Source organism: Strix aluco, chromosome 3 (assembly GCF_031877795.1).
Source record: "Strix aluco isolate bStrAlu1 chromosome 3, bStrAlu1.hap1, whole genome shotgun sequence".
NCBI lineage: Eukaryota > Metazoa > Chordata > Aves > Strigiformes > Strigidae > Strix > Strix aluco.
In genome coordinates, this window is record NC_133933.1 from 46,999,360 (window position 1) to 47,025,706 (window position 26,347).

At 34.8% G+C, this 26,347-nt stretch overlaps 1 protein-coding gene across 14 annotated transcripts in view; it reads right to left on the reverse strand.

Annotated features, from left to right (window-relative positions):
• The window catches only part of RYR2 (ryanodine receptor 2), a 441,630-nt gene that overhangs the window by 41,983 nt on the left and 373,300 nt on the right, over positions 1 to 26,347 (reverse strand). For 9 of the 14 annotated variants that reach the window (XM_074818391.1, XM_074818388.1, XM_074818385.1 and 6 more), the window contains 8 exons: positions 25,043 to 25,146; positions 24,383 to 24,434; positions 24,195 to 24,248; positions 22,478 to 22,501; positions 11,905 to 12,004; positions 10,887 to 10,966; positions 8,779 to 8,855; positions 7,392 to 7,465 (listed from right to left, as the gene is read on the reverse strand). In XM_074818391.1, coding sequence (XP_074674492.1) covers positions 7,392 to 7,465; positions 8,779 to 8,855; positions 10,887 to 10,966; positions 11,905 to 12,004; positions 22,478 to 22,501; positions 24,195 to 24,248; positions 24,383 to 24,434; positions 25,043 to 25,146 — 565 coding nt within the window. The remainder of the gene's footprint in view (positions 1 to 7,391; positions 7,466 to 8,778; positions 8,856 to 10,886; positions 10,967 to 11,904; positions 12,005 to 22,477; positions 22,502 to 24,194; positions 24,249 to 24,382; positions 24,435 to 25,042; positions 25,147 to 26,347) is intronic. The other 5 variants (XM_074818396.1, XM_074818393.1, XM_074818395.1 and 2 more) reach the window with 1 other exon arrangement.

Below are 26,347 nucleotides of genomic sequence, written 5' to 3' on the forward strand. Positions count from 1 at the left end.
AATAAACTATTAGATTTTAAAATACTCTAAAATAACCCATGAAATCTATAGCTGTGTGCATTCTCAAGAATAATCTAGGCCAAAATGAGGATTTAGTACCTGTCTGCTGCTGACACAAAATGAATGTTGGGCATTTGTCTCCCTTTAGAAAACAAGCAATAAACTTATGATGAACTAGAACAAAAGTTAATGTGCTTTACTGAATTAGGCCTTTCTGTTCACTTTTTGGAAAACAGCTAATATCCAAATGTATAAAGTTTCAAATTATTTTCTTGATTCCTCACAGGAAACAGTATACTAAAAAGCCCTCAATTAACACACTATTATTTCAATTACCCCAATACATACATACAGTTAAGTTTGTACACTGACATGTGAAGAGGAAAAACAATCATTCACCCAGGAAAACAGTCAAAACTGAGGAAAATGTAGAACAGCTACTAGAATGATTCAGGAGGACAACAACTTAGGTGTTCAAAATAATAAAGGCCACCTATTGAAAGTAAGGAAATTCCCATTTAGGAATTCGGAAAAGTATTTGGAATGCGTATGGCAACAAAAATGGAAGCCATAAAAAATTCTACTTTTTAAGAATATACATCATTTGAATATGTGGCCAAGTGGTATTTGTAAACAACAAAAGGAAAGGAGATAAAAATGTAAGCAAACTGCAAAAGGATTTGGAAGATTTTTTTTAATGAGGAGATATTTTAGGCTTTTGTCTGAACTTCAAAATCCCATGTCTAAAAAGACAGTATTTTTAGTGCATGAGCAGAAGGAAACCAGAAGCGTGAATAAATGAATTAAAATTTAAAAGAAAAAAAAAACCAAACCTTTTTTCAAAAGGATTATAGACAATAATAATTACATTAACAATTACTGACATACTGTTATACTGGTGGATAACTAATTATAATGTCTACATTTATAAATTATTATATTATTAGAATTACATTATTACAGCCGAATTGTAATCAGTATTTAGTACAATTTGGAATATATATATAAATACGAATGTGATCCGAAGTTTAACTGTACATAGTCATGAATGAATACACGTTCAAGCTAATGGACTTATCAATGCACAGCCTATGAATTTTAAAGTGAGAAGCTTCAGTACAATGGTAGGATTAGGAAGCAAAAGCACTTTGAAAACTAGTACGAATATTTTAAAAGTACAGAATTTCACACTTCCCTGTTGCCGTCAAGACGTAAAGTTTGGCACTAAGAGCATATATCACCAAAGTATGCCAACACAGTTTCTTTTAACAGAGGTAAAGATAAGATGCTCTTCCTCCTAATTCCAGATGTGTACTTATGGTAGTGGCAAACAATATGCAATTCTTTCTCAAAGAATGAGCCAAATACTATAAATGATGTTCCATGACATTTTTCTCCATCCTAGATATATAGTTTTGCAGTCACAGAAGACTGAAAACGCCTTCCACTAATTAAACAATAGAAATAAATTACTGTTTCTGTCAGTGCTGATTAATATATACATACAACGTATGACCGAGAAGGCAAGAAGGCAAAATCAAGAGGTGCCTGTGCATTTAAAAGTATATTATTCAACATTATATGCAGGTTCAGCCCTGCAAGATACTTTCATATGTTGCTGGCCAAAGGCCAGAGTATAGAATATCCTGCAGGATTAGACACTTCCTTATTTTTAATTTAACTGAACTCCTGTTATCCTTAAAGTTACACTTGGAGTCACATGCTATGTTCATCTAGATGACTATTTATATTTTGCAAAAATAAGCATTACAGAAAGCCAAATATTTGGTGGAGCCTATACCTTCACACATGCAATGCGTGTAGCTTGATTGCTGAGATGGCAATGATTTTAAAAAATAATTCACAAGGAATAATTGCTGATGTATTACAGTTGGACAAATCAAGCCTATAAAGAGCCCAACCATGTATTTCTTGCATATCAAGATATCACTGAATTGAAGATATTTGTATGAATAAGACTACAGAATAAGTTACAGTTTAATATTCTTCCGCCTCTATTTTTCTTGCCCTCTTATCAAGTAAAGAATTTTCAGAACAAGAAGGAAAACAAGTTTCAAGTTAAAATGATTATACAGATTAATTTATGAAGTAATCTTCTGGCTTTTAGTACACCCACTGGAATTTAGGAATTTTTATAAAATGTATTCCAAGTTTTATATTAGAAGGGTTTGGAAGGGTCTTTTAATTAGCTCCACTCTAAAGAAATCACAAAATGAATACAAGTTATTGCAAAACCAGTAGGTGCTTAGGTGCATTACTTCACCGGTAAGGTAAGGTGTGTTCCTTTTGGAAATATTTTCACATATTTCAAAACAAAGAAAAAAAAACCTGTTTCAAACAGCTTGGCCACACTAAGATTTAAAATAATCCTGATTTTCCATTTCTACAGCTGACCAAAATCTGACTAATCTAATGTTGGTATTGACAGGAATTTTAATTTTCAGATGTTACTGACTGCAGGAGGTGTCTCACTGGCAACTACGGAACTGAAGTGCAGATCCATTTCTTCTATAAAATCTAAGAGAACAAGCTTTGCTGCTGTGCACACAAGTTCATGCCAGTACACTCAAAGATTTGCATAGGTAATGTACTTACAAACATACACACTGCATATAGTATGACTTGGGTTGTCACGAAACCATATTCTTAAATTTCTGTTGATATGATGTATATTCTGGCATATATTTGCTTAGAGGTTAAAATGCTGCCATTGCTCATACTGTATGTAAATGATACAGCTACAGACATGAAGGCTTTCAGCCTGTAGTTTTTGCACAACTGATAGCTTGTGTTTGTGATATACAGGAACAGAAGTGTCATGTGTAGAAAACAAAAATAAGATTGAATGAAAAATGAAATAATTTTTCTTCCTTGAAAGTGCATGTGTCCAATTTTAGTAATTTTCTCTCTTTTTTTAAAAAAATCCTCAATGGAGAAGATCTGACTTTTATTACTACTCAGAAACACTGGTCTGATGCTACATATTACAGAAACATACAAATACTTTCAGCTTTGCAAAAAGGAACAGGGCCCCTTTTTGATGGCTGTTAAGCAAGAGCAAAATTCTCCCACGATAAACCAAGCGAATTTATTCTTATCACAAGACCCGGGCAATAGGGGGTTGGATTGTGAGTGCCGCATGCCTTTGACGTCCAAATAATCTGATTCAAATAAGAAAAGCGCTTGTATTCTCACCGAGTGATGCATAACAATTTCTCTGAACTGAAGCTAAAGTTCCCTTTTAAATGCAAACACTGATTCAAATACAGGGATATAAAGGTGGAAAACCTCTGCTCCAATGTAGGCTACAGTGGATCACGGAAAATTTAAAGATCCACTTTGACTAGGTTGGTGAAGGTCAAAAGCATATTTATTGATTTCACATTATTAATGGCTGGAAATAGCCCTGATGTGTACCTTCATTATAGCTATTTATGACTGAGAGTGGCATGTGTATCACTCTCAGTCAGTTTAATAGAAAGTCCTTTAAGACCTACTATCAGAACAAATTTCATTCTAAAATTATATTTCATTAAAAGAAGGCTTGTGAGAACTTATGGAGAAACAAAATAATCCCATGATACAGCAGTAAAAGATTAAAAATAAAAATAGAGCTTTCCTGACAGGAAAAGAAAGGTAAAATAATCTAAATGTAAACTTAACATCTTAATTTTTTTACTTCATAAGTAAAACAAGTCTCTCCAAACGAGAGAAACATGGCACTTTCAAGATTTTTGTGACTCACAGTGAAATAGCATAGAGTATGAGTGTTAAATAAAAAATGAAAAACCACTGCAAGATAATAAGCATTTCTACATGTCTTTGGTTTTGACCCTCCCTTTTTTGAAAAGGAAACAGAACAATCAAAACAAAATACATACAGAAGAAACGACATTGAGTACATCACAAAAACAAGTAAGAAACACATTTGCTAAAGAACCATCAATGTTGTTACCAGTGGGGGTTCCAGGGTTTGGAAAGGGAAGGTAGCACCAGTCAGAGGAATATCAGGACAAGGAGCTTACGATGCGGACAGCACAAAGAAACAGCAATAAATCTCACATCCATGTTGACTCAGTACAGGGCTTTCTACCTATTGCCAAGGTTGACATGGGACCAGAAACAAGCACTGCCCTTGAGGAAAACTTGACTCTATGCCTGTAAGGGTCAACAGCTTTGACTTTGGCAAGAATAGTTTCAGGTTTATAGGTTGTAAACTCAATGACAATTATTCATTAATATGCTTCTGTGTGAGATTCAGATGACATGAGAAACAGGATACGGTGCACATTTTACATTTCATCATTCCCTTGGGAATCAATAAAATTATCTTTAATTGAGGGGTAATTAATTACTCATAGAGTATGTATCCCCCTTGAAAAAAGGAATGGGAGAAAACATTTCCACATCTTTGATACTTCCTTTGCAGTATTTACAGATTTATTTATAGTATTGCAAACAGACATAATATCTCAGGTATCCCATGGAATCTTGGACGTTTCAAAACTATTGACTATAGGAGTTTCCCCACAGACACACTGGCTGGGCTTTCATAATGCTATCAGGTATTAATACCAGTACCTGTACAGCTCTTATGTAAACTATTTTTCACTGAATTGAAAAAGGTGTGCTTCATAATATAAAAAATTATTATGATTTGAAGGTAGCATAATATCAAGAATAATGTAATCCTGAAAAGGAAAATTACAGTCTTTTTTCATTTGGCTTTGCTTTGTCCTGTTTTCTTGAATTTTCAATAGCTGAGTATTAATACATAAAAAAGGTGCTGTTAGCAAATATTATCCCCTTTGTGCCAAGAAATTTTTAACATAGTGTGATTACTGTATCTTGACACTGTTGCTGCTCAGTAACAAAGAAAATGAAAACACATGATTCTAAGTATAGAATTTTGTTAATCTGCCAAATAAACAGTTTCCACTGAGAAAACAAATAAAAATCCAGATCATCCCCCTCCTCAACATCTGGCTAATGAAAAGACATCTGCTGTGTTAGAGCTTACTGTTTCTGCTGAATGGTATACACATTTTGCATTTTAAATTCTCATTTCTCATGGCAACAGCTCCTACAGAGCTCTTCCTTTACTTGAAGTAAGGAACCTTTGAGATACAGGAACCTTAATACATCAAGTAGCTCTCAGAGCAAGGAAGAACCACCTGTAAACACTATTGATTCTTCTAAATTAACGACGCACCACCTCTTTCTTGTATCAACTCCTGACCGCATTAGAAAAACCTAGCCAGTGGCAAGTCCTCTCCTTACTAACTACCCTCAAATCCTCACTGGATCCACCACTGATTTCCTGTGCTTGCACAAATCAATGCAGCAATAAAGCCACATTCAATACACAACATAAATATTACAGGAGGACTATAGCACAAGGCTTTGTGTATGTATAGGTGTGTATATATGTATTTTTTTTTTTTTTTTAACATTCATCCATTGCAAATACTGGGCTCACTAAAATGAAAAGAAATTTAAAATAAAAAGAAAGAAAAAGAGTTTAAAAAAGCTTGCTGCTCTTACATCTAGTGTGCCAGTCACTGTGCAAATCCTGAGAAAGGGAGGAAGAACAAAGTGGGGAGAGTTGACACAAAAACCAAGAATTTTGGAATACACAATTGTAATAATAATAGAAAAGAACCCACTAGCTTATCAGTCTTACAGGAACAAAGAATTTAATCGAGTTCAGGAGCTGTACAGTGCTGACACAAAGCTAAGAGCAGGAAAATTAAAGAATAGGCAGTTGTTTTTAATAATTACCACGCTCATGAGTGATGACTGAGGAAGGGAGGACAGGACAATTAGTTCAAAGAAAAAGAAACAGGGAAAAAAGAAAAAAAGTTGAGAAATTGTTTTTCACAAATACAAAATATAGTTAGTATTGGTTTTGGCAAAATTAGTTCTGTACTGAAAGAGAAAGACCAAATAAACAGAAAATAAAAAAAATCCCTCAAATGAGGAAGCACAAAAATACTCTAACATAGGTAGAGTCAATTATGCAGCATTTAAAGATTTATTTACATTTGCATGCAAAATCGGTCATTTCTAGAAATTGAGGTAGCAGTCAAAAGAAAAATGAGCCGATATCTTGACAGTTCATTTCAAAATACAACATTATAAATAATAAATTTAATTATTTAGTAGTAGAAATGTTGTCCAGAAGAGTAAAACATTGTGCAGAGTAATCTTCAGTAAAACATGAAAGTAACGGCCAAAACCTTATATGCCAAACAGCTGCATCAGTGCTCAATCCAGTCTTGTGAACAAAATTTATCCACATGGGTTCACTTTGTTTTGTTTACTCATATAAGTCTAGCAGGATTTGATCTATAATTTAAACTGTGGGAGCACTTTCAGAGAAGCAGCATCTATGATCAGTCTTGAAGTCATTCAGTCAAATTTAATAGTCCATTATCTTGATTTGAGACAAGCAGTTGAATATTCAAGAAATATGCCACATAAAAGAGCTACAGGCACAATAGCCAATGAGATATGTGGTGTTGCAGGTATGAATTATGAACCCCCAAATGCAATAATGATTATACAGTCAAGCTTTTTTACCTTGTTTTTAAGATAAAAACATATTAAAACATTAGGTAACTGTAGGTTTTAAACATAAAAACGCACCATAAAAAATACTGAAGATAAGGGGAGAAAATGTGCTGTGGTAGCTCTATTAAGTCACATAAGAATGAACCTAATGTTTCCAGACAATCACAGTAAGGGAGTAGTAGAACTTACTGTCACACAGAAGAAAGAAATTGACAGTGAACTGACAACACAGAGGTTAGAAAGCCAAATTGGTTCGAAGTCAAAAGTAAAGTGAAAATTTCGTAATATTTCCCCAAAGACAAACAGAAAATAATTATTTCAGAGAACGAGCTTTCCCTGCAGACTTTTTTTCCAAAAAGCAGATACAGTTCCCTCAACCTCTAATATTTAACTTATGGCTTAACTAAATTGTCTGGTTTTCATTCCAGCCAAAACAGCTTAAGAAATCAGGTGAGAACTCTAATTTCATTTTATGCTGAAACTGGTTATAGACTTCTGAAATATTTCACATGCATAAACACTGCTGTTTCTAACTAGAATCTGTTTTCAGTTTTACATGTAATGTCTTCACTTCTTCAGAATGATGAGTAAGAGTCCTCTGAAACTCAACACAGGCTAGTGATTTACAACTGACAAGCATGGGCTTAGGTAGGCCAGTTAAACATAAACCACTAGTAGGAATCATATTGTAGCTTCAGCTTCTAGATATATATTTAAGGGTTCTTTCCAATTCAGCTTGCTTCTGCAAAATGTAAAAGAGAAAAGTTCATAGAGCATTTCTCTTGAATCAATAGTACCTGATCCCTCTTCAGTCACCATGCCAAGGCCTTCTGCTTTGTTCTGACGTTCAAATGCATTTAGGTCAAGAACACTGCAATGAGAAAAATGACATTTGTCCTGTGATTAATTAAATATATGTGAGAAGGATTTGTGATTTCATTTAAGTATATAATCATACTAGCATCAAGAAGATACATTTCAGTGGCTTAATATATGTGTCCACATATGAAACAGCTCTACAGACTTAACGTGCTTTTGCCCTCCAAATGACAATAGAATTTAGCTCTTTATGACTGACCAAAGAAAGGGAATGTATGTCTTTAAGATATACATACTCATTTCAGGGGTTACAAAGAAGCCATATTATTGACTACTTTTATATTATAGACCAGTTCATCCCAAGCAGCAAGGTCCATTATGAAACTGTGTCATTACTAGTTTCACTCAGTGTTCCTCTTCCTCCACGTTCTGAAAAACTGAAGCTGCCAAAGGGGAATATGTATTCAACTAACCAGATTTAAGAAATATATGCTCTTACATATTTCCATTCGTGAATCTGCAAAGTTTTGTCTTCCATGGCTTAGCCTGTCAGCTAGCCATGGATAACTTTTGTTCATAAGCAAGAATGTTTATGAAAGTCAAATGTGAATGTAGATGAACTACAGCAATAGTTCTGCTGGCAAGAAACCTCACCGATTTCAAAATGAAACTCAGCCAAAGTCAGTGTTAAGAAAAAAGGATATAACATGGTACCCTTGACATAAGAGAAGACTGAACAGCTTGATCCAGGAAGCCCCTTTTAGTCCTCCTATGTTTTATGTTCATTAATACATTATTTATTGATATGGTTTATTCTTAGGAATTATATACAAAACATTTAAATATATATACGTTTATATATAAAAAATCAATATAAACTGTGAAGAAGCATGAATGGACAAAAAAGTCACAGTACCTCTACAGTTTATTAAAACACAATATTTAATTAATTTTCTGCCTTCTAAAAAGTCCTATTAATATTTCTAAGAAAGTTGGGTTTCCCCAAAATCTTTACAATTACTTAACATTGATCATTATCCTGGTCTCTGTAGGATTACAGAAGACGTCCAGAATTAAGAACTTGCCCCTGAGGAATGCTCCTAACTCTGGAGTTGTTTTTTGACATACCTCAAGTAGACACAAATGACATAAACACTTGTGAAAAGAGCTCTTTTACCAAGGTAGTTCCATATCATATGAAGATTTTCATACCATGAGCACCACCTTGTCCTTTACCCCAAATCTAGTACATTACAGTCCCCATGTGCTGTTTGCAAAAAGTATGTAGAGGATCTTTCCAAAACTATAAATCCTGTGGAATAAAACCTAAAGGCAAAATAATTTTTTAGGTAGATATTTTCTTACCTACAGGACTGCATAAGACCAGCAAGGCTCTGAAAGAATCCCACATCCTTTTTATCCTTGAGGTAGTCAAGCATTTTCTGCAGCAAACACAAATAATTTACACAGAGAATTAATATTTATACTATGTGTTAATCTAGCTAACTTAATACCATATGGATTCTAGATTACTAGTGGTGCTGATGTTTTGAAATATCTCTAATATTTACAAATTAGATAAAAGAGTCTTGCAGAAAAAAATCCAGGTATCCAAACTAAAAAGACCATTTAATGCTTATGCCATTTACAGAAAAGAAGGTCATCTATTTTGGATATTCCTTCCTAAAAAATGGAAAATAAAGATAGTAACTAAAGTCAACACAGTCACCAGAAACTAGTGTTTAATATAAATACTATCTTGTCACTACTAGTCCACAAATTTGTACCGACACTACCGTTTTGGCACGGGGCTGGGCTTGTCATAACCTCAGTTTGGTTTAGATTATTTTAGCTGCAATAGCATGTTAGTAGTCATGTGAGTATTTTTAAAATTTGTTTTAGCTTTATTTTAATGTGCAATACCTATCCAATAATAGATTGCAATAACAAGAAGTGATTCAGAGGAGTGAACTCTGATGCAATGTGTTGCTGAGTGAAGATATAGGATGATACCAGAGATCCCAGATGTGGACAAAAATCACAGTGCTCAAAGATCAATCTTAGTGGGAATGTTACAAGAATTCATGTTGTGAATGAGGTAAAACTCTTTTTGCAAATAACAAAAAGAATAGGAAAAATGGATAATAAGTAACCTCCAAAATGAAAGAACACACAAGCAGACACTGTTAACAAAACATATCAGCATAACCCCAAGTAAACCCAAGATCATGGAGAAGAACACCCCCATCAACAACACTGTACTAATCAAAGCAAAGAACTCCAGAGGATGATAATGATGACTTTTCAAAATTACTTCTGTACCTCTCCCCCCACCCATACCATTCTTCCCAAGGAAGACTAAAGAGTTGATCTTAGGACTTAAAGGAAAACTGGAAAGATGAGCATAACACCAGAGAAAATGGGTAGAAATAAGCAACTGAAAAAATAGCAATTCTAACTGTATTACTGATGCTTTTATAAGTATGTAACTTAGACTAGTAGTATTAGCATTATTGTAACCATACAATAGATGTTTCCTGCATTGTGATTAGTTAAGACTTTATCAAATTAGTTAAGACTTCGTGAAATAATTTTAAAAAATTTAGATTGTAGCATTACAAATTCACATTAAATAACTATGCAAATGTCATATTTTCCTAAGTAACTTAATATCATGACATCACAGAGAACTGGCAATGGTTCAAGCAGATACTTTTCTGCACAATTTGTGGTCTTTCTGGCCAATTCCTGGTAATGATAGCTCCTGAAAAGATCATTATTTTCATCTGCATTCAGCTGCTTCAGTGGTTGCTTAACTTGGAACCTTAACTGTTCCCAGTTGTCTATTCTTCAAACTGTCCTACAGCAGTGTAGTAATGGCAGGTATGAAGCCTTCTGGACTCCAGAATCTTCAACTAGTACAGAACACTGAATGTACTCTGTATCGGTCACTTCTCTTCAACAGTGCAGAATACTGTTAACACATCAGATGTGTCCACTGCTCACCACATTATCTTACTATAGATTAGTAAATCAAGTTTGCTTTTATCACCAAGACTCTCTATGGCATAAGCTAAGGACTTCTGAAGTTGAGTAACTTTTTTTTTTGGTGAAGACTGGGGTCAGCAATTTTGCTCTACTGGCTACAGGACAATCTCCCAAGAAATCCTTCCCTCCCAGAGAATCCCTCCGGAAGTTAATGATTTAACATAAAATTTCCCCCTTCCAGCTGAAGTGCAAAACAAATTTCTTTTATCCTTGTATTCTGTAGACTAATTATATGTATATGAATAAGAAATACATAACTAGCAAACAAGGTACTTTTGTATGCTATTTTCTTCTGGGAATGAGATCCAGAGGATAAATAGCACTTGACAAATAGTCACATTATATAACACACTACTACAATAATAATGACCAAGGTATAAAGATCTATAGTGACTAGAACGGGCAAAAATAAATTAGTAACTTACCTGTTGAACAGTGGAATTTCCTCCATTTAAGATGGCAATTCCTAGCTTTAGGGTAGCTGCAACCATTGGTCCCATCTCACCTTAAAATTATTTTAAAATATACTTTTAGATCATATATAAAAATAAGAATGTTCTATCAACTTATCTGTACAATGACTTAAATGGTAATTTATCAGGAGAGGCCTTTTTATTTCTCTTGTAAAATAGATCTATTCTTTCATGATCTCTAGTGTGACTTAATATCTTCCTGAGTGTCTACAGTGATAGTGTAATGTATACACAGCACGCAAAAGAAGCAATATATAAGACAGGAAGATCTGAGCTCAATTAATATAAATAATTTTTCATTTGTTAGAGCATCCAACAGTTGATTTAAGACTGCATGCATAATTTTAAGATAGCTTTCAAGTTTAACAATGTGTTTCCTCTGCATGCCAGTCTAGATATTTTTTTCCTGTTTCTTCAGAAGATGACAATGATCCAAAGCATTTAGTTACAGTAAATGAAATTTGTAAACAAGCATTTTTAAAACATCACTACGATAGAAACAAATCACAGAACAGACAACGAAAGCATCAAACCTTAAAGATGGTGCCTAAGGGACAAAAGCATCATTTACACTTCTGAAATGTTTTATCAAAGTACACCAATAAAGTAGATATTTGGGGAGTGGGGGGAAAAAAAAAAGGACGAAAGTCTACACCTACTTCAGAACTGCACACATCCCAGAATTTGGGGGCCTTTTTGTCATTGCATACTGCTAAAGCTATAAGCTTTTTCACACTTCCTCTCAATCATCACTAGAAAAATTCATAATAACAACATCAACAACAACCTCATGAGAACTGCTCATTATACTTTTCTGGATTAGCTGTCAATCATTTTTGAAACTTTGGGTGCATTTTGAAAGCAAACTTTAGTGCCAAATATCTGCAGGTTTTGCCCAATAAGAATTACAATAATTCCAAAGATCGTTAGAAACAAGGTTTAATACATAATCTACACAAAAAAACTTTACCTTTACTAGCACTGATTGTCTGCAGAACCATCTCAGCAGCACCTCGGTCATGCAGTCTGGCTTGTTGATACAGAAGTTTTTGCTTTTCCATTTCTTTTTCCTGAATAAAAATTCCAGTCATTTAAGATGAGGACTTCAGTTACTATCAGTTCTCTGAAAGTTTTTGGTTTTCTCTTAGTATATGGGCTCTATGGCAACATCATGGACCATTTTAATACATACAATGCTACTGAATGGATATTTAACATGTTCAAGTAATATTCTCCCCTTGGTATTTTTCTTTATTATGCTTTTAGCAGTTTATCTGAAAAGAGTCATCTCAATTGTAAATCAATAGGTTAGTTCAAAGCCCATGTTTATTATATATATACTGCATATCTCAAACTTGCACTTTTTTGCCGTGTTTTTGTGCAACAGTTCATACTCTTAATAAACTTCTATAGTGTGACCATAACTTCATACTGCTCAGTATGCAGCTTTTGAGTTGCAAGTTGTTGCTGAATACCAGAGTAACAGAAGCATCTCAGAATTTTTTTCAAAACATATATTACGATACAGATTTCCCACCCTACCAACAGAATATTTGATAGAATACACTGTGCTTTTATATTTTACATTCTCTAGCGGCAACAAACAATACTGCATGGCGTTGCTTGAGCAATGGTGAAGTTTGTTCTTTATAATTTAAACTACTACGAAAACATAAAGAAGAACATAAAGAGCAAACATAAAGGCACAGTTAATTCCAGATGAGTTTGAACTTTCACCAAGTTAATTGAAGTTTGCTGGAGAATTGAGGATGACTAAGCAGTATAAGTTGCAAAATGGAAGTTGCATAGAGCCCTATGACAGCGAGTCCATCGGATGGCGTGGTAAAAAGCTTACTCAAAAGGAACATGACACAATCAGTAAGTATCATGTCCAAAAACACAACGCCCAAAACATGTATGACCTAAAAGCAGGAACAGCTGCAGCAGAAGTAGCCAGAATGACAGCTTTGCTGCCATAAACTTTCCATCCAAGTTACGGAAAAAAGACATTGAAAGATGGAAGAGGTTTAAAAAATGAAGGCTTGCTAAATAGAGGGTATGAATAATAAATTAAAAAAGAAGAGGTAAAAAAGAGAGATATGTTCAAATGAATGAAAAAGAAACCTTTAACTCAAAAGCAAACCAACACAGACATTTATGCTGTTACCAGAGAGTTCTCGCCGAGGCTGGCAAATTTGTTTCTTAAATCTTTGATAATATCGTGCTGCGGAAACAAAATTCATCAGGGTTTTTTTTTCACACTATTAGGTCTCCTGTGGTTAAATTGTATCTTTTTTTTTCTTTAAATTATGTGACAGATCTAGATGGAGGCACAAAAAGGAAAAAAAAAATGGCAGCTTTGCTTCATATTTAGCCATGCTAAGGTTTGAAAGTTTTGCCTTCATGTTTAAACCTCTTCCTGGGAGTTCAACAAAAACAAAACAGAAACATACATACATACATACACACACACACACCACACGCACAAACCACCAGAAAATCATGACATCACAGGTTCAATACAGCTGCAATAAAATATTTTCATTTGCTTCAGATGACACTGAAATTTGATGAGTGCTTCTATTTTAAAAACTTTACTATTTCTAGTTACTTTTAGTTTTAGACCCAACGATCTTTCACTTTTCTTCCATTACAAGATTACTCACTTTTTCTCACAAGCCTAACATCAGCTACACTACTTTCATTATACATTTTTTTTATAAGTTTATGAGAATGCTTATAGTGAGGATGTATCTGCATAATCTATAGACTAAAAGAACGGGTATGTACACTTCTTGCAACGGCACTATAGAAGAACTGTAGAAACAGGCATTGCCAAACAGCTTAAAGTGAGAAGAGTGGCATTTTCCATGGAAATCAAGCGGTCCAGGTAACTAGCAACAAAGCAGACAAAAAAAAAAAAAAAATCCACCAACAAAAAACCACCACAAGCATTGCTTCTAAAAGCAACCATCCCTTTGATGATAAGCCCCAAAGATCATGGTCCTTTCTTCAGCTTGACAATGCTTTTTCACTGTTGTTTTCTCCACGCAATGTTAATACTTATATACATATATGTGATGGCAGCACTGATATGAATTGGGCCACCCACTGCATACAAAGGATGCTGGCAGGTCAAGGTATCCCCATTTCCCTAAGATGTCCTTACTACTAACACTGTTATCTGTACTACCAGCACAGTATTTTGCACTTTGTTGTGCCTGCCAGTTGATGGCAAGAAAACTATCAAAATAATTAGCCAGTGGTTTGGATTTTCTATCATTCAGAAATCCATCACAACAACAGCAAAAATACTTCATACTAAATGAAACATTTAAAGTAATTCACCAGAATTAAAAAAAAAAAACAAAAAAAAAAAAAACACACAAACCAAACACCTCAAAGAAAAAGAAGTCTATTTTATCTTGGGTCTTTTATATTTATATGTGAAGAAGCTGACCACTTAGAAATGTACGTACAGGTATTCCCACATAATAGACTTTCTCCAGCAACCTACCAAACCAAGGAAACTTTTTCATCATATTCTTTGAAAGCAGAGACTCAAACATTTTCTACTTCATTCTATTTTTGGCTTTTTAAAAAATTATTACAAGCAACCATAAGCCAAAAAGCACACGTTGGGCAAAACCACAAGTTGTAGCTTGAATCTGTAGGCGACAAACTTGCAAAAACTAAATAGGAGCTTTAACTGACAAGTGCGCCACTGAACTTGCTCATTTTCTCATAATACGTACAAAGAATGATTCTTGGACTCTCCCATGGAGCTAAACCATATGAAAAGGTTTGTTTGCTGGTACCACTACACTTGCAGCCGTGGAGTACAAGTTGTTGGGGTTTTTTTTAAATATGAAATTATAAAATAGTTAAAAGAGTAAACAGAATAAACAAAAAGATGGAAAGGAAAGAAATTACTTTCAACTTAACTGTTCTAAGATAAATGCTTCTCCTTTCAATTGTTTTCATATTTTATGCTTTTCAAGACCTCTGTTTAGTCCAGAGAATAAATCCTATTAGACAGGTCTTACACAGACAAAAATCTGTTAATTTTAGTGTCAGGCATGCATTAAGTACAAGCTATGTATTAAAATATAACATCAAGTACTCAAGCAGAATCTCTCTCCATATTTTTTTATATATATCTCTTTATATATATTAAGCCTTTAAGCTCAATATATCCTGTTTTATGCTCTATAAATAAAGTTGAATTTTTCCTAAATCACCCATTCTGGACTTCATCAGCCCTAAAAAGAGTATACAAAAAATGAAAACATAATGCATTATAATTCCTGAAGATTAAATGGATATATAGGATTTTAAGAGGTTAGAGAAGTTTATTTCATCAAATGTGCTTTCAATACTACTTAAAGAAATATTTCAATCCTGCAATTTCACACTCATATTTCTGCTTCTCCTGAAAGTCTCAACCTCAGAAGATTTTCTTCTAGTTGAAAAGTGATTTTTAATGAGTTGATATCCATTATTACACCTCACTGAGTTGAAGCATCCTTTCTATGCTGAAATCTGCCATTATCCAGATCATCATACAATAAAAGGAATTCTTTAAAGTACAGATGGTCAAATATACGAATTAGGTAATCAGGAAATTTAGAGACTATGAAGTGCTAGCACATAAAAGAAAATACAATTAATCTCAAAAGTGAATTTCATAATAAATGAATGGCCATTCTAAAGCCATTTCTCTGACTCCTGCTGTGCTTTCTTGTTCTATGTACTCTTCCATAGTCAGGCATTTATAAGCCTTCTACCATTTGATATTACTTCCATGATACAAGTAAATCATTCTGAAAATGTTTGAAAGTGGTATCTAAGTATCATCACTAAAAATGATAAAAAGGTTCATAAATTAAGTGCCACATTCTTAGATATATGCAGTCAGTGACAGTCTATTAGCAATTTTTTAATTTCCTCAAAACTACAGCTGTTTATTTTGAATGTAATAATTCTTTACAAGACTTTAGAACACTGGTACACTTCCTGTAGTAGGGGATTTATTAAACATTATTATGTAAACATATTATCAACTCTATGTTAAGTCAATGATTTCATAAAATTTGAAAATATTTCCTATATTCATCTTTATCACTGTTGGTCCAAAAATAAAATGTAGCTAGGAAAAACATGTATGGAAAAAAGGCTCTTTTGATTTGATTGGTTGTAAACATTCAGCTTCCTTGGGCATTAGTGTAAGTATTTTGTAATATGGTGAGATGAGAGGAAAGGAAGTAATAGCAATCTAAAAAGTATCTGGGGAAAAAAGAGAATTGAAAAGGAACAAACAATTTCATTCATGAATTTTTAACAAATTTCAGACAAGATAGCAAAAAGCTATTATATGCTTCATAATATAACAGTTGAAAAGATACAAGAAGTAAGGCAATCATTCATCAAAACTATTTCTTGTATTCACACCAATATTCAGAGAAAGAAGTACTGGTGTTCTGCTGACTCTGCCCAGTAATAAATGTCTGGGAGGAAAAACTTATCATGTCATATCATTAGATTTTATGACATAACTATGATACTCAATATCAATAGTCAGCACGATGATCCACATGGGCACAAAATAAGGATTGTTTTATCGACATTATATTTCACATTTCCTAGCATTTGAATAAGCTGTATTAAAAACTTATATAACCAATATATTTCGTTCACACAATATATAGTAATGAAACAAACAAAAAAGCATATACTAAACTAAAAAAAAATACTACTCTTGTGTTAAAATAGCATTAAATCTGAGCTACAAATGTACGGGAATAAGATATCCTGAAATCAACCATTCACTACACACTTCATTTTGTTTTGGTTAAAATGTCTCCATTTCAGCTTGCAGCAATCTCTTTGCTAGTGTCATCTTGTTTATACTGTCATTCAGTTATATATTCCTCTCTGGCAAGGAAGTTAGTTTTGTTTCCTACATACTGCCTCCATATTCTTGCCATGCTGATGAGATCACTCAACATACTCATTTCTATTCAAGCACACAGGTACTCAATAAGTATTGAGTCTCTATAAGGAAAAATATTGTAATTGGGCAACTTTCAAATCTATGTATTCTCAGTTTCCATTTTTTTCTCCAATGGTACATAGCTATAAAACTACACATTACTTTCAAACTGTGTCATGCTTTCTTGTTTAAAGTTGGGTCACAAATTTCATGTATTTAAAATAGCTGACATAGATGTCTAACTCTCTATAGGAATAATAAAAAAAGGTTAATGGACCATTTCACTATGACTGGAATTGAAACAGTTAGCTGGAACAGAAAATCTTACATACAGGGATAAGTTTGGTAAGATTATTGTGTAATTACTGCTTTGAAAAGAAGCAAAGAACCTGGAAGCTACAAATGATCACTTAATCACTGCAATGTATTTGTTCTTCAAAGTATATCACTCCTTTACTGCACGACTGCCAAAGGCCCTGCCTTACATAGATCTCAACCAGTTCTGTTGTGCTACAGCAGTGAAGCATGGAGTGCCAGCTGGTGTTTGAATTGAAAGACAGGGCAGATGGATGTCTGGGAGTACTTTTGAAAAGTACCACACTAAGGTGGATATAAGCAGCAGAAATAATGTAGAGGGAAGAGATGCTGATAAAACAGAAGATGAGAAGCAGCCAGAGGACACAATGAAAGATCTTAATGAATAGTCTTAAATCTTCATTTATCACTAAGCCCCTGAACTGAAACCCAGAGAAAAGCATGGGTATATTATTGACTTTGTAGAAAAGATTCTCTACAAGACTTTTAATGCACATTTCCCATAGTCAATGGGAGGTTATTCATATAACCCAAAACAGCCTTGCCAGATAGGCAAGAAACTGAGAAACAGCTGACCTTATAACAAAGAATGTATTAATGGCAATGACTCTATGTTATTGATATTATAAACTAGATTGTGGGGTATCAAAACACTGCAAACAAGTAGGAGCAAATGAGAAGTGAAGGGCTGACTGTCTAATAGTGTACACCATCAATTGTCTAACTGGATTGAAGACTTTTTTTTTGCATAGAATAAAAAATGACAGTGACTGATGGAAATAGGGTGGTGGGGAGCACAAGGAGAAACAAAAAAGAAGGTCCTGGCATTAACAAAGAGCATATTATCAACACCATAAATACGTAAGAACAGAACTCTACCCCCTTACAAAAATGTGTAAAAACTGATCAAATCTTACTTAACCATAGGTCTGTGTTTTTGTAGTAGAAGTAGTTTATTCTAGGAAGAGTATAGGGATGCTGCCCGGTAGATAGGGTCAGGAAGGCCAAGGTGCAGCTGGAGCTGAACTTGGCAAGGGATGCAAAAAACAGTAAGAAGGGCTTCTACAGGTATGTCAGACAGAAAAGGAAGGTCAAAGAAAGTGTACCTCCTCGGATGAGCAAGACTCACAAACTGGTAACAACAGATGTGGAGAAGGCTGAGATACTCAACAACTTTTTTTCCTCAGTCTTCACTGGCAACTTCTCTTCCCACACCTCTTGTGTGGATGGACTGCAAGATGGGGCTGGGGGAGCAAAGTCCCTCCCACTGTAAGAGAAGATCGAGTTTGTGACCACCTGAGGAACCTGAACATACATAAGTCTAAGAGACCTGATGAGATGCATCCCACAGTTCTGAGGGAAATGGCTGATGCAGTTGCCAAACCAATCTCCATGATATTTGAAAAGTCATGGCAGTCAAATGAAGTCCCTGGTGACTGGAAAAGGGAAACATTACACCCATTTTTAAAAAGGGTAGAAAGGAGGACCCTGGAGACTACTGACCTGTCAGTCTCACCTCTGTGACGGGGAAGATCACAGAACAGTTCCTCCTGAAAGCTATGCTAAGACACATGGAGGACAGGAGGTGATTCAAGACAGCCAGCACGGCTTCTCCAAGGGCAAGTCTTGCATGACGAACCTAGTGGCTTTCTATCATGGAGTAACAACATCGCTGGACAAGGGAAGAGCTACGGATGTTGTCTATCTGGACTTCTGTAAAGCCTTTGACATGGTCCCCCAAACATCCTTCTCTCTAAATTGGAGAGATAAGGATTTGATGGATGGACCAGTCAGTGGATGAGGAATTGGTTGGATGGTTGCATCCAGAGGGTAGTGGTCAACAGCTCAATGTCCAGACGGAAATTGGTGACACATGGTACCCCTCATGGGTTGATGTTGGGACCAGTGCTATTTAATATCTTCATCAGTGACATAGTGAGATTCAGTGCACCCTCAGCAAGTTTGCAGATGACACCAAGCTGAATGGTGCGGTTGATGTGTCTGAGGGATGGGATGCCATCCAGAGGGACCTGGACAAGCTTGAGAAGTGTGCCCACGTGAATCTCATGAGGTTCAACAAGGCCAAGTGAAAGGTCCTGCACATGGGTCAAGGCAAGCCCCAGTATCAATATAGGCTGGGGGATGAAGGGATTGAGAGCAGCCCTGCCGAGGAGGACTTGGGGGTACTGGTGGATGAAAAGCTGGACATGACCCAGCAGTGTGCACTCACAGCTCAAGCAGCCAACCGTATCCTAGGCTGCATCTAAAGAAGCGCAACCAGGAGGTGATTCTGCCCCTCTGCTCCACACTGATGAGACCCCACCTGCAGTGTTGCATTCAGTTTTGGAGCCCCCAGCACAGGAAAGACATAGACCTGTTGGAGCAGGTCCAGAGGAGGCCACAAAGCTGATCAGAGAGCTGGAACATCTCTCCTATGAGGACAGGCTGAGAGAGTTGGGGTTGTTCAGCCTGAAGAAGAGAAGGCTCTGGGGAGACCTTATAGCAGCCTTCCAGTACTTAAAGGTGTCTTATAAGAAAGATGGGGACAGACTTTTTAGCAGGGCCTGTTGCAACAGGACAAGGGGTAATTGTTTTAAACTAAAAGACGGTAGATTTAGACTAGATATAAGGAAGAATTTTTTTCATTCTTTAACAAAAATAGTTACTTATTGTAAATACATGGTATATGGTCACTCAATTTATGCAGGCTTTGCGACAGTGAGAGAGAACAGTGACCATCTCTGATGTGCTAGAGCCTTAAGAGCTTGCATTACTTCTATATACTGAAACTTGCAAGTCTTTCTGTGCTTGAGATAAGTGACAGCACAATATATAGTTTTGACAAAAATCTAGTGAATACAAAAGTCTACCAACAAAGTTTCCACCAGTAATCAGGGTGAAGAAAACCAACACAGGAAGCTCTATCTCCCCCATTTATTTTCTTCCTGTGAAGAGCAAATTTAAATCAATTTAAACCAATTGATTTTAAAAAGATGAGCTAGGTTTTTATTCCTTTTTTTGAGTTCCCATCCTACACATATTTAGAGCACATTAATATGTAGCAAACCAGCAGAGTCAGTGACTCAAATGCAGGAGCCTATTTACATTCAACTAGTGAAACACTTTGAGGGGAAAGAATTTCCTATCAGATAAAATCAAGGGGGACAGTGACACCAACTCTACAGAGAGTCAATTGAGTGTCTGTTCAATATGATAGAAAGTTAACTTAGAGATAAAGGGCAAGGAGCAAATATAATCATAATAATTCAAAGCAAATACTAGCAGGCAAATTCAGACAGGCACATAGTAATGCACAGACAACTTTATTGTGGTTTATATTGTGACCTCCCTACTGCCCACACAGTGATCCCAATATAGATTATTTGTACAAAAATGAGACTACACTGCATGAGATATGGGCATGAAAATTGTCGATAAAATACTTGCTGTTTTTATCACACTCTAAGCTTGCCCAAAGGTCTCTGTTGCTCTGACTGTGAAAAATTCAGGACTTCAAACATCACAAGTTTTTAAAGTCTAGAGGAGCAGTAGAGTTTTATTCCCATACAAATTGAACAGTCAGTCTTTTCCCATGCACACGGAGCATGGAAGAAAAGAACTGCCTTCAACACTGAACTCTGAGATAGATGATTGACAGACAGAAACACACAAATGCACACATGCACACACAGAGGTGGTATATATGATCTCATATCTTTACAACTGTTTCTTGTCATGTATGAAGGAAGAAAGGATTATTTATGGTGGTTTTTTTCCCTTTTAAAAGACTTCTCAATCAGCAAGACAGGAATTTTTCTATGGGGCATACAGCATTTAGTGTACAGTAACCAGGTAGGCAGAGTGATAGACATGTAGTATTTGAATAGCTGAAGTAATGGAAGAAACGAAGAAGAAATTATACTATTAGATTGGTTATATAGTTCCTTTGGGGGTTTGTAATACATACTTTGTGATTGTGGCAATTACAATACCTTTTAAACAATTTTTTGTGAGTCTGTGTGAGAGCACTCATCTTCCAGGACAATGCCTTTATTGTATGAAGGTGGAACAGATCTGTGCAAACTTTTGAAGGAGTAAGAGTGAAATTGATCCTGGAATACATCTTCTCTTTCCACAGCTGTAGAGGAACATCTTTCTTTTGTGAACTGAACATTAACGGAAGTGCTAGCAAACAAAACACCAAAATCATCTTGCTCTTTTCAATGAAGAAGGTTATAATTGTTCCCCATATTGCCATAGGCAATGAACTTTGAAGCTACTGATGGAATTCTGACCAGCAGCTAAATCTGTGCATCCCCAATCTCAAGTAAGTCATCTCTACTTAGTCTAGCTGCCATTAGCCACAGCACAAATAACTATATTTAAACACCTCAGAACTAAAACTTAACTACCGCACACACCATACCTCCTCTCAGAACATCAACCTTGCAGTGCTATCAGCAGGCAGACTGAGTCGACAGTGGGAACTGAGACTTCTACTTGCATGAGGTAGGCAAGTAGGCTGGTGCTTAAGCCATGGGCCACCATTTAGGAACAAATGGTGAGATTTTCATGATGAGACACAGAAGACTGTAAGAAATTGACTCAATAAAAAAATACAAACACTGTGAAATTTCAGAGTTATTGCCTCTGTTTTTAGAGAAAACAACAACTAGGAATCACTTCAGGTACGGTGCAGCTATGGAGTTTCTATCAAATAATATCATAATGAAGGCTAAGGACTCAGTCTATGCCAAAGGATCTGAATCACTGGTAAACTATAATTGATGCTCTCTCTGTGACAAACATTGTAAACAGAATTCTACTTCTGTGCCAGAAATTCATGTCTGCTAAGATACAGAAAAGAAGTTCAACTGCTTTCCCTTAAGAGCCGAATAAATTATTTTAATAATTCAAATTAAATTAAATTATAACCAGAAAGAAGAAAACTGATGCACAAAAGGCAAGAACAGCAAACCAGTACAAACAAGCCAAATGACACTCTGTTTTCCCTAAAATGGCAATGTAATTTTATATGACATATTTTGCATAAACAATTCTTGGAGTCTTTAAAAAGAGTTTGTGCACAAGGGTTTGGTAGCAATATCATGCTGGAACTGAATTGTTAAAAACATTTTTCAAGACCCTTTAGTTGAACTTATCCAAGATGTTGGGCCTAAAAAAAAAAAATCACAAAATTAGACCCAGACAAATACACACACATTTTTTGTTTTACCTTGCTGCGTTGTGATCCTGTCACCTTAAGGAAGGGCAAGGACAAGAAGCGAAATAATAATAAGAAAAAGAAGTCCAAAATTTTTTTTCTGCAGGTGACTGACCAAATACATACACAAAATTGTCTTTTGAACAGATTAATACATTATTTGAACATAAGTTTCATAGCTACAGAAAAAGTAGTAATGAGAAAGAAATGAATAGGATCTTGTCTCAAAAGATAAAGTTGAATGCTGAGCAAGGAGCCCATTATAATTTAGGTAAGGAGCACTAATAAATCCCTTACTGAGAAATTTGTTAATTCACCTCAACAACTTCCTATTTATAAATTTTCTTATTTACAAGCACAAGACTTTTGATATCTAACAAGCATGCATGAACTAACTGAAAAAAGCTTATAGAAATAAATACTTTTTTTAGTGGATGTTATGTCATACACAGCATTTCCAGGAAAAAACAAACAAACAAACAAACAAAAAAAACAAAACCAAAACAAAGTGCACTGAAATCTGGATTCATACTTAGCTATTTACCATGAAACAGCAATTTATATATTAGGTACGTTAGTTGTAACTCAAATGGACTAGAACTTCTGAGTGACTAAAAAGAATTTGGTATTGGTGTTCTTTCTAATTTCTGTATACAGCCAAATAGGAAATATGTACTTAAATAATTCAGTGCTATCTCATGCAGAATCATGTAGAAAACATACAGAACATCTGCTGTGTACAAAACAATGGGAGTAAAAGTAAACGTGCCCCAAACCACTCCTCAAAAACCAAAACAGCACAGGTAGTTTTATATCAAATCAATCAGTATATTTAGAAATATTTTTTTTTAAATAATAAAAGCATGTATTTCATGTTTCTGTGTTTTAGTAAAGATATTACATACAAGTATTAATGGATTTGGAAGATATGACAACTTTTAATGTCAGAACCATAATATGCTAAAATATATAAAAATATTAAAAATATTAACAAGCAAATTCCCTCAGTGCCCCTCAGAACACACAAATTTCTTGTAAATTCCATTTTATTAATGGAAAAAAAGAGACAGATCCCAGAGCAAACACATGACAAGGACTCATCTCTTTGGTAATCAACTCATCTCTTACTTTGGTAGTCAACTCATGTAAATGTGTTCCCTTATACAGAGATGATCCCTAAAAACTCAATATTAAACAACAATAAATACAAATTTCCTATTCTCAATATAAGAAAAAGCTTGGCAGTATTGATGAACAAAAGCTCACCTTTTACTAAGAAGCACTAATATATATGTGAACATTAAAATACTGAATAAATACTGGTACTGAATGTAAATGACTATTGCAAAAAGCAGTATTTCAGTATTTTAACTATCCAAACTGAAGGTGGGATGTGATACTTTACAAGATACAGCCTGTTATTATCAGACTTCCAGAATAAGTTACTACCCATAATATTTCTCTTCAACATCTAAAAAGTTAAAGTCAATCAGATGAACATGTAAGATCCATTAATTTACTCTCTATATAATCTTACGTGATAATACATATGTTTTAGTTTTACTACTATGAATCTGGTGACTCGTATCTGCCAATCCAGCTTCTGACATGCAGTTCACTGGCATAACAAGCTGCAGTAAGCCATGAACCAAGAAACATAAATGTCAGTTGGAAGCTATGAAACAATGTCTAACATGACAAGAAAAACAAAACAGAAGTATAATCTTACTTCAAAACTCTTCACTTCTTCTTCACCATCATCATCTTCTTCATCATGGCAGCTCTGACACCATGTAGAAAGAAAGTATTTACTGATAAGTCGAGGAGGGGTGCTAAGCCTTTCTTCACTTTACACATAATTTCTCTTGATCTTCTTCATTAATGTTATTAAAACAGAAAAGATGCAAAAAAAGTTACCTTTGCCATAATGTCAGCATAAGCCATATACAGAAAATCTTCTTCCAATTTGCTGGTTAATAGAGAGAAGAAAGGAAAAATGAGGAAGATTTAGAGCCATTATAGTAGAACTGAAGCACCAAAATATTTTTAAGCACCTTAAAAATCTTTTTAAAATATTTCTATGTTCATAATTAATTGTGAAAGTCTTTTTGGAAAATGAAGATTTGATTAACTAATACGAACTGAAAAGTAAAGCCAGCTACACACACAGTGCTCAGAAATTCATAAACACTTTCCAATGAAGAGAACATAATTTTTCAATTATACCTAGAATATACTTATATTTCACATTCAGAATATAACTGTCAATAGGGAACACAGACAGAAGAGAGAAGTGTAGTAAGCCCTGAACACAGCATCCATAACTGTGAAAAAGTGTACAGGGGCATTTATTTGTCTCTAGAAAACTCCCTTATCTCTCATTATTAGTCATGTTAAAATCTCTTTACATACCACAGGTTAGAAAGCTTTGAGTGTGACTCAAACTCACCATATGACATACACACGTGTTTTGGTTTAACCTATGCAATCTCACTTGAACAAAGACATGTATAGCTTCAAATACCAAAGTAATCTGAAAATCTGCATACACTGTGCAATCTCTCACACCATTCCTACCATTTTTCAGTCAAGGCTGTTCTACTGAATAGCAGAATAAGTTGATGTAAAGGATCAACTCTTTTAAGGCTTTCATCTTCTTCCGGTGGTTCCTCCCCAGGTTTCTTTAGGGAAAAAGAGATTTTAAAAGTATATTTAATTATCTACAGTGAAAAATGTTTTACTCTGTGCAATTTATTAAACATTAAATACATATGTAACTTTGATTTGGACAACCAGGAGGAAACAACTTCTAAGCAAAGTATGAAAAGCCTGAATCCTAACCATGTTCATGACCATGAAGACTTACAAAGATGATACCATTTGCAAAGCTTTGGATTTCCTCTCCTGATAAAAATTAACTCTCTTCCCTAGATTCTGAAAATAACTTCAATCTTTTACTTCTGTTATACAGAATGAGTGGTAACTAGATACCATCATTTGCTATTATATTGCCTGTTCCTCTCTATGTTAACGAGCTTCATCAGCTAAAAATTAGAATCCTCTGTTTCAAGTCTTATCCCAGCTACAATGTTCACTGAGGAACTCTGAGAGTTTTTGAAGAAGAAATCCAAGCTTGAACGTCACCAATAGTTTTAGACAGAAGGAGCCATATCTACCAACAACAGTAATGCTGGCAGGATGTAGAATTTTAGAAGATGACAAAATCAGTAAGATATAAAAAATATTATATAACATTCAATAATATACATATATAAACAAATTGTTTTTTCATGTGGTTATTTTGCTTTCAGGTTTAGACAGCTCTAGTTAGTTCACTCTAAAAGAAAAATGTAGTCCTAAATACTATAATGGCAACCACCAAAGCAGTGTTTTGAAAAGAATCTATACAAAATGTCCTCTGACTTCCTATCTTTTGCCAAATGACATTTCAGAAAGTAAGTTTTGCATATTAAGTTATTAACAAAATTGCCTCATCCACACATATTTTTCTACAAAGCATCTGGTAGCTCAAAGAAAACTGGTTGCATAAATTATGCCCAGTCTTTCTCCTTGTTTTCTCCTAGCAGTATACACTAAAATACAGCTAAAAAGAATTCCATACATTGATAAGACTGCACAAGTAAGAAATTACTATAATGTCAGATGTTATCTGTTAGCAATAAGGAAAGATTGGCCACATGACAGATACAAGGAAAATGGATGTTTTGCCTATTAAGAAAAAAATCGTGTGTGCTAGTGTCAAATACTTTCCAGTGGGAATGCTTATAGATCTCTATGTGTACTATACTTCATAAGTGCCTGCAAAGTCCACCTTTTCCACTCAGTTGTACCAAACATGACTGGTTGCAGCTGAGAATTCAC